Source organism: Hetaerina americana, unplaced genomic scaffold (genome assembly GCF_022747635.1).
Source record: "Hetaerina americana unplaced genomic scaffold, ioHetAmer1.1.p SCAF_12, whole genome shotgun sequence".
NCBI lineage: Eukaryota > Metazoa > Arthropoda > Insecta > Odonata > Calopterygidae > Hetaerina > Hetaerina americana.
The window spans coordinates 34,370,738-34,380,737 of record NW_027286292.1 but is presented as its reverse complement, the minus strand read 5'-3'; the positions used below and the strand labels follow the sequence as shown (position 1 = coordinate 34,380,737).

At 34.4% G+C, this 10,000-nt stretch overlaps 1 protein-coding gene across 1 annotated transcript in view; it reads right to left on the bottom strand.

Moving 5' to 3' along the window:
• Window positions 1-10: 10 nt before the first annotated feature.
• Window positions 11-10,000, bottom strand: part of LOC139685776 (heat shock 70 kDa protein 14-B-like) — a 30,815-nt gene continuing 20,825 nt past the window's right edge. The window contains exons 7-10 of the mRNA XM_071582884.1: window positions 7,269-7,484; window positions 7,008-7,172; window positions 2,658-2,716; window positions 11-199 (exon numbers count right to left, since the gene is read on the bottom strand). Coding sequence (XP_071438985.1) covers window positions 166-199; window positions 2,658-2,716; window positions 7,008-7,172; window positions 7,269-7,484 — 474 coding nt within the window. The 3' untranslated portion in view covers window positions 11-165. The remainder of the gene's footprint in view (window positions 200-2,657; window positions 2,717-7,007; window positions 7,173-7,268; window positions 7,485-10,000) is intronic.

The window sequence follows — 10,000 nt, the reverse complement described above, 5'->3', positions numbered from 1 at the left end:
ACTTTATTGGAACAGTTATGTTTCTGTAAAAAAATATTAAAATACTGTTGCTGCAGTGCAAATGTTAGAACAGCAGAAAAGAGAATAATGAAAACACTCAAAACAATGTGGGTCACAGCTCCACTATTAACTGGCATTAATTCATCATAATCACAGCCATTGTTATCATTCACAGACTTTACAATCTATTGCACCTTCCCTGGAAAAAATAGAAATGAAATTTTAGAAAAATATTATCATCCAAAATATTCTATGAGACTTAGACATTATTTTCATTGGCTTATGAATCATAATTCTTATAATAGCAATGAGCCATTTGAGATGCATTAAGATCCCTCTTAATTCAATCATACCAGATATGCAACCGTGAAAAACAATGCGAGCGCCATCAGCAAAAAATACAGTTTTTTCATGAACTAAGATTGATACGTAGCTCTTTGGTGAGATGGCAATACTGATCAAACTAATGGTAACTGTGAATACTCTTTGTATTCTTATAATGGCTTATTGCTTATTACTAATTCTAAAATAAAATATTTTGAAATTTCAATAGCCAATTGATCAAACATTTAGCAGCAGTTATTAGATTTAAGCACAAATTTTGTGCCTACAATGTAAATAACACAGTTTATCAATCTGCCAGTAACAAAAGTCCCTCTGCTCACATCCTACCAATGAGGTGTGGTCTATTTAATGAAGCAAAAATAAGACTTGAAGTACACATCTAACCGAGGTTCAGTTATCACAAACAATTTATAAATATTAATTATAAAACATAATTCAACTTAGTATAATTGCTTTTGAGAAATATTCGGTTACTACTTGATCACTAATAAAGAATCCAAAAGGTACTATGCAAAGAGACAAGGTATGATTTCATTAGAAAATTAAAAATCATCATTTCCTTATAAATTCATACTGGCTACAAATTTTCTGCAGAGAATTTTGAAGTATATTTTAACTCTTGATGTGATGGGTGATGTTGAACTGCCTAAAGTAAACACCATCATGGATCATAATTGCGGCAGGAATCCATATTTCCAATAAAAACCTTAACAGGCAAATAAACAGGATCAGTTGTTTATTGAAGTAAGTTATGGAGTAAGAGGCCAGTTAAGGACATTTCCAAAAGAATTTTGACACTAAACCCTTTTCACTATCCTATACATTAGCAATTCTAATTCAAATCCATTGTAACTTCCTCCTTTTAAATTCACTGACATTCTTGTTTTTAAAGCATGTTTCGGCAGTAAATTGTTTTCTGGGTGTTCCAATTATGCATTTCTCCACATTACTCGGCCTATAACCATTATGACCCCGTCACCAATGAATTGTAAGAGGGATTGTAAGTCATTTTTCACAATTGTCTTCTACCAACTGAATTAGGATTTCCCACAAGTGTAAACCACCCTAGAGAATTGAGTGTAACTATGTGCTGAGAAATATTTGTTAAAATTTCAAATGGTTTTTTGGTGATTACTGCTATTAATTGCTCTACTTAGCAATTGTGAAAACTTTACAGTTTGTTGCCTTTATTTCTTTGCAAGGGTCACTCTATAATACAATTCTAAAAATTCTTGGCAAAAGAGTAACCTAAAATGCTAATCTGGGTGCCCAAGTCAGTATGTTAAATCTTTTGTTCATTTTATGAAATCTGCTCAGTAATCCACAACTGATTTTTTTCACTGTTGTCCATTAAACCTCTAAGTGGTTCCCTGAGAATAACTGGTAGAGTTGCCACCAAGAACTTTGTGGGGTGCGTTCATTAAAATGTAGAGACAAACTGTCATAGGAGCAGATCAACTTCAATGATACATTGTACAATCCTTAAAAACGTGTTTATAACCATTGCAGAGCCAAGAGAAATACAGGTATATATGACAAATATGTACAACATTTTGCTGGGAAAATTGGTAAATGCTAGGTTTGAAAGAACACTTAAAACAGAGGCCAGTGTCACACATTCTGAAGTGATGATCCTGGTAATTGCTCAAGACTGGCTTTTGCTTCCTTAACATGTACACAGCAATATTTATTCAATCCTTTCCCAGGGCTTAGCATATCAAATTTCTTTCCCAAAAAATGAAATACCACAAACCTTGCTTAATGAGCACCTCCCATATTAAGTAATTCAGGCAACGAGCAAAATATTTTGCCCAAAAATGACTTGCTTAACGAGTGACTTTTCACAAAATGAGTGATGATAAAAGAGAGGTATTCCTGGAATGATTGTGCACATGCTATTTCAGCATGTGTCAAGCTGTTGTTGATTTTCAATATAATTTAGAATTTACTCACCATATTGCTCCCATATATAAAATGGTGGATAAACAGAAGTGTAGATTGCATTATTTTGTAATGAAGAAAAAATAAAATGGTTCATTTCAGTGTTGCTAAGTTCATCATGAATTGTTTCAAGCTCAGGAATGCCCAATTGAAATTGAGTAAAGCCATGTACACTTCACATTCAAGATGATGCATATTTATGGAGCGATGAAATTACTAGGATAAGTATCACTAGGAAACATATCTTTTTGTTTTACTATTTGAGCCAGCCAATTAGTAGCTTCATCAGCAGTTCCAATTCCACCATAATTTTAAAGAGATACCAACAAAAGTTACATAAAAAGGCAAGTAGAACAAATAATGATACTTACGCATCAACTGAAAGTTCAAGAGTGATTTTTCCAGCTAAGTCTTTCTTTGGTACAACCACCTGAAAAGTTAAATGCTGATCACAAACATGAAAAAATAAACTTTTAAAGCAAGGTACTGAAACTGAATGAAAAAATTATAAAATACCATTATATCAATAATTGCTATTTAACTTGTGGCGAAAATTTTAATTAGACCGTGAACTTTTATTCACCATAACAGAGGCAGGAGGAAAAATTATTGAACTCAAGCAAATGCATACATTATTACAATCACAAATGAATGGGTAAACATTCTCATTGAAATGGCTAAAAAAATAACAGCACCATCTCATTACTTCAATTACAATTGATTGTAAATAGTATCTAATTCTAAGCAATTTTTGTGCAATATAGTCTGGAATATTCACAATGTTTACAAAAAAAATTGAAAGCCGGGTTTGTCTTTTGTCACACTGGCATACTGTTTACTTTAAAATCACAAGCTAAGGAATTGCGTTTTATAATTTTGTGCCCTGGAAAATTTAGATCAGCCCATGAAAAATATATTATGTTTTCATCCATATTTCCTGTGAAATAAAACGAGATTGCCGTGTATCCTCAGAAACAGAAACATAACTTAAGTCTTTCTTTGATAGTTGTCTAGATATTATATGAATGTGAACAGTTTCTTCCTGCATCTCAATAAAGTTGTTTTCTGCATTAAGTCTGCATCTCATAAGCAAAGGATTCCAACCGTGGTTCCAATCTCATAACCAAAATATTGTGGTTCGTGGAACTTAATCAGGATTCTCATATAATAAACTTCCCTCGGCACTATTTGCACCCCATATTCTCCTACTGGCAACATCTGAATATACAGTGGAACTTTGCTTAACAAACATAATTCATTCCAGAATCTTTCTTGCAAAGCAAAACACTCATTACAAATAATTTCTCCTTTTCTATTAATGTGAAATACAATGTGTCCCATACCCAAAAAATAATGTAAAAGGCTTATTAAAAAAAATTATATAAACCATATTTTCCTGCCCATAAGATACTTTATTTTACTGCAAAACATGCTCTAGAACAGGCCTGCATTTTATGGGCTGAGGGTATATCAGTATGATGGTTCTACAATGAATAAATGTTTAAGTCATTGCTAATTCCTTAAAGTAACCTTTCCATTTTCTTCCTATTAAGTGTTAACACTAAAATACTTTTTGATCTGATCAAAGAATTTTTCATAAATTCAAGCCTGAAAACTCATAGTGCATCATATGTGCCTTGTGGGTCGGGAAATATGGAACATTGCTTAAGATTGTAAATGATCTTCACCTTTTCTGTCAAGGAATGAACCAACCTGGAATGTGAAATGTATTTCTAGAAAACAAAAAAGAATAATAATTTTATTGTTTATGATATATTCCTGACTATTTTTTACTAGAAAGCTGTCTACAGACATTTTTCCCAATGCTTCAAAATTTAGTGACGATTCCACACAGCATTATCATTTAATCAATCTGTAGTGATCATAACCACTGCCTTAATAGGGTGATCCATCTCAATGACTGATACAACAGTTTACCATGATTTTTAATGATCTACACATTATATTTAGCCTGCTCGTCTTAACTTTATAAGTCATGAAGGCTCATGTAGCTCCTGAATGGTAACTAAGCTCAGATTTAAATTTAAATCACCTTGTGCATTGGCACAAAATAGCAGCGTGAGATGGTCTTTCACTGGATTGTGAACTAGAAATGCATTCTCCTCTGCTTTTATATAAGCTTGCTTTTGCATCTTTCTCCAGAAGAGACCTGTCTCATCACAACTAAAAATTTATTGTGGCAGGTTAACCCTCAAAATGAGCTTTCTGAAGTCACTGATGAAGTTCTCGTCTGCTCTTGTGCCAGAACTTGCTGGTTCACCATGCCTCAAAACACTCTGGATACTGGTTTTCATTTAAAACTCACAAACAACCCATGGCTTCCCTCAAATACTTCTTCAGCCATTGATGATCCTAGCATCTTCATAGCAAGGTTGACGAAAATCACTTTTGCCTTCTCACAAATCATATTCATTTTAATAGTGTTGAAGCTTTGCACAAAAAATCACAATAATGTCTGAACACAAGTTTGAAAAAATGTGTGATCATTAGCAACAGTAAAATGCTAGCAGAACGTTACTTAACATAAACTGAATCAGTGACCAAACAATCTGGAAATTCTCATCTCCTCGCCACTCATTATGCAAAACATCGCTTGTTAAGCGAGTCATTTTTTGCTTGTTATGCAAATCTTTCAATGTGTGAGGTGCTTGCTAACCATGTACTGTACAACCATGACTGTACAAACATAGGAGTTTTATTTTTCAGTAATTATTACTGAGAAATAACCAAGATACCTAGATAAAATTTATTCTGCATATAAATTGATCCTTAAGTGCAAAATTTTGTAAATTGCAGCTATTAATGCCAATTTGTATTGTTTCAGGAAGCCATAGCTTCAAATAGCTCACAGTATGGGAAGATAAGAGGCTCGCAGTGTGATTTAGTTCTTCCATTTGAATGATTAAATGGGCCAGGTAAATCCCTGATGAAATGATGGCGGTTTACAGAAATTATATCCCATCATATGACACAGTTGTGAAGTGGAAATATAACTTTCAAACTGGCCACCACATGTCCCTCACAGATGATCAAAGAAGTGGAAGAACATCACTCATGGACAATGGTGTCACAGTGAAAAATGTTTAGGGCTTTATATTATTAGACCGAAGAGCAACCATCCAAATGATAATGAGTGAAACTAATCTTAGTTATGGCCATGAGTGGAAAATTATTCATGAACAACTGCTCATTGCAAAGGAGTCGACATGCTGGGTTCCACAACAACTGACCCCTTTTCAGAAGTAAACACTGCACGACTGGCAATCAAAGCAATGTAGCTTTGAAATTTTGCCATATCCACCCTATTCTCTTGGTCACACCCCAAGAGACTTTTTTTTAGCCCTAAAAATCAAAAAACCACTGCAGGTTCAGGGATTTGATGACACATATGACATCATTCAAGAGGTGGAATAATGGTTTTTGATACAATTGGCCGAGTTCTACAATGATGGCCTTAGAGAGGTCAAGGAATGCTGGAAGAATTGTATGACTCTGGATGGTGACTATGTAGAGAAGTCTTAAGAATAATAAATGAAAATCAAGTTTTTATCTCAATTATTTTTAGTAATAATTAAAACACTACAATACTCCCTCATCTCACAGGCATATGCGATGGGTACCAGCTGATTTATGCATGTAAGTGAAATGGAAAGCACTGATATATTTATTTTCCTTGACACACACTGCACTTGTTGCAAGATGATTGTCATTCTATTTCTTTTAAAATGGCAGGCTTTATTACAGAGAAAGCTTCTATGAAGTTTCCAAGGGATTACCTACAGGCATACAACACACTGAGCCAGGGTTACTCAGTACTCACACTGCTCTTCCTCCTCATACCAGAGGGAGAGTCATGGTAGCTGACGTAGGGGAGGTGAAAGATTTTATAATCATGTGACAGAAGACAACTAAAGACAAGAAACACCATTTCAATTTCACCTCAAAGCCCTGCTTTCACATTTACACTGCTTCAATTAGGAGTGTGTTGCTCAGGGATCACAGGCATTAGTATTAGTTTTCATTTTTTTTAAGAAAAGAGCTAAGGTAATTAATATTGTACAAATCCCATAAATGTGCTCATTCAAAATTCTTGTTCAGGCGGATCTTGCTCAAAGTGTTGCAGGTAATAGCTTTACTGATAGAAAATGTACGGGGCAGGATTCAAAGAGTAAAACATATCAATAAGACAGTGAGCAGACAACATTATGAGCACTTGGATCAAACCACCCACAACATCGGGCTTCCATCTGAGATCAATTATTTGTTCCTTAATATTGACAAACAACCCATTTAATGTGCATACCTTATGAATGTTTGGCAATTGGAGTCCCAAATTAGCATCATTTTTATCCATGCGGAAGAAGCATTCATGCTTTTTGGGATAAATAGACAATTTTCTTGCTTAATGCTTTCTCCCACTCTCAATTGCATGATCTATTATCCAAGAGTGTATGTAGAGTCATCAATGTAATAATACATATAATAATGCAACATTACAAATATGTTCATGTTTATAAAAGCCAAGTAACAAGGTTGCACAAGCATTCAAGATGTCTATGGAAAAAAAGTTACCAAATGCACTCTAGTATCCACGAAGATCAGGTGTGGTCTAAATTAACATTATATTAACTATCAGTTCAACTGCCTACACCAGCAGAAACTGAATAATGAACATACCACCATACTAAAGGATATCTTACCTCCTTCAATAAATCATATGACTTGCCACCACCAAATGTGTGGATCTCAACTACAGCATTCAAGTCATCATCATCTTCAGGTTCTAGAAGTATAGTTTTAGTAATGGTTACTGGAAGCACTGTATGTCGATGTATTAAGCTGTCAAAACTATTTGAAGATTTGACCTAAGATGAGAATCAACAAATGATTATTAAATCAAATTCAATTGCATTTGATATAATTGAAGGTATACAAGAATCTTGCATAGAATCTATACTTACTTTGTAATACAAAGAAGTATCAAGGAAGGCTATATCTTTATTAAGAATTGAGTGAGGCACATTTAAACATTCTATATGACAGCTTCCCTGTTTAGCTGCTCCAACAGCAATTACTTCATCAGGTGAAATACTGTTTAGAATTTCTGCTGCAGGAAATGAGTCTTTAAAGTATTTTTGTAGTTTTGGTATCTTTAATGATCCACCACATAATATCACCTGAAACACACATTGAGAAATGTTATGAGTATAAAAAAATCTCTTTACCTTATACATGTTAGCATACTCTCTTTAGTACCATAGTCTTTATTTAAAATTATTGTTTCCTCTCTAGTTCAGGTGTATGAAGATAAAAAGTATAGAATCATGACCCAGGGCAGGAAATTTCTATTTCTGATGAAATGTAAAGTCCACCATAATGTATGCACTCTTTTAAGATAGGAAGAAATGGAACTGAAGCATAATGTAAGATTTGTGCAGTAGTAACTTTTGCTTCTGTGGCTAATTGAGGTAAGTACATGCTTTTTACTTTACAACATAAATTCGTGCAAAATAGCAACAGGAACATTATTACAATAACATTCAGATAATCCAGGTTTTTTACCTTTAGATTTGTTTTGGGCAGAGTAATTTCAATTTCACCAAATTGATACATGTATTGCTTGTGTCATAGAATACCACGAATTTGTCATGCAAAAACAGGTAAAATATGCTAGGTTTTACTTCAAACCCTGCCTTGGACCAGACGTTTCTTCCACCAGAATCACCATCAGCTCTTGTACAGTGTGTGTTAGCAGGAAAGGGTGTGCTACCTATTTGCATAATTTTAGTCATAAATTAATGGATAATTTTTACACTCAGAAATTGTTGCATTAGGGTTTATATTTGGTGGATAACTCCATTTAAAGTTGCTGTCATGGCATCTCCCACAGATTCTTGGAATTTACATATTATGTCCATCATAAAAATGTGTGACACATGAATCATTAGAGAAGTTCAGTGATTATTAATACCTAGAAGATTTTAGTTCAAATGATAATGCACTTATTAATCATTTAAAGCACGGCTCATGACTGATATTATACATTTTCTGCATGGATATCTACTTTCAAAAATACACATACAATAGCAAAAGCTACAAGATTATTTAAAAAAAACAGCTATATTTTGAAAGAGAGAAAAATTTCAAATGAACAATTATGACAGAAAAATTGTCACAAATGTAGAATATCATTTCCCCTTTGTTCTACTTTTATTGATACTGCTTGTTTTGTGACAAAATCTTAGTTTTTAACATTAAAAAAGACATGCCTTCATGTTAAGCCTTTAGGGTATGGGATACATCATGGGCAACACTTCCCTGCATGTAATACTACACTGAATGACTACACATTACATCATAAAAGTTAGTAAAAATGGGCATTGGATATTTTAGTTTAATATTGTTAAAATTTCTTCAATGTTATACAAGATTCTTTTAAAAGTGCTGTAATTGGCAATGTAATATATTGATCTATGCAAATATTCTGCACTGCAATTCCACAAATTTTTATATTCCACTTTCATGACCATGGTTATAACCATGGTTACACCTATCAGATGAATACGTGCCGGTCTTTCAGTAAGTTCTTAGAATATCCAAGAGATGACACTTGTAGTATGAGAGGAGGAGTCATTTTAGTAAGCCTCATCTCTGAGTAGACAGCTGTTAATGCTTCAGCTTTATCTATCAAACGATTTCATTTTCATAGTCAATTGAAGCAACAAACTTGTTTATTTAGCAAATGAGTTTCATGCAGTGACTAAAAATTTCTACTCAAAAGGCTTAAACACTGAAAGAAATAAAAGTTGGATTAAGTTCATGGCACATCTGCTCCTGTGTTAGCAACTGTTTACGATTGGGTGAGTAAGGTTAACCTTGGCCATATATACAAAAATGATGACATTGTTTGAGATGCCCGAAGTAACTTCCTCCAAAAAGATCGACAAAATCCATGATATGGTTTTGAGTGACTGATGAATCAAAGTTTGCAAAATAGTCGAGTAGTAGTAGCAGCAGATTTAGGGGAGGCGACCGACAGCAGAGATCATTGGCACCCTTAGGGATGGATAGAAAAGGAGGAAGGGTGGAGAGAAAGCCAGCATCGCCATTAGTTTACATTTCACGAAAGGTACCAAGGGGTCCACAGTTAAATGTCTCATCCAACGGATAGCATACTCACTTGAAGTGCTTTCCACAAAGCACTTCAAGCAGGGATTGAGATACCTCTGAAAAAAATCTGCAGCCTCCAGGAGTCGAACCCAGGTCCTCTGGGTGGGAGGTCAGGGTGCTAACCACCGCAAAATCTTGATTTCCCAAAAATAAAAAATGAAGCCACAGGCATAACACAAGGTGCAGTGTCATCGTATTCACCAGATTTGCCCCCAGTGACTTTTTAAAATTTCCAAACTTGAAAAAATGGCTCAGTGCAAAATGATTCACGCCGAACAAGGCAACCCCCAACACAGATGCCTATTCTGAGGGACTGCGGAAATTCTACCTAATGGATGGCTTAAAAAAGTTGGAGAAATGCTGGGAAAAGTGTATCAAGCTAAATGGAAAGAGACTATTTAAAGAAAAAAACAATCTACCCAAAATAATGTTTTTCTATTTTTCCCTAAGGGTCAGCAGCGGAACAAGTTTTAGGAGCCATGAAAATTATGCGGATGTGCATATTCTTCGAAGTCCTTGAATT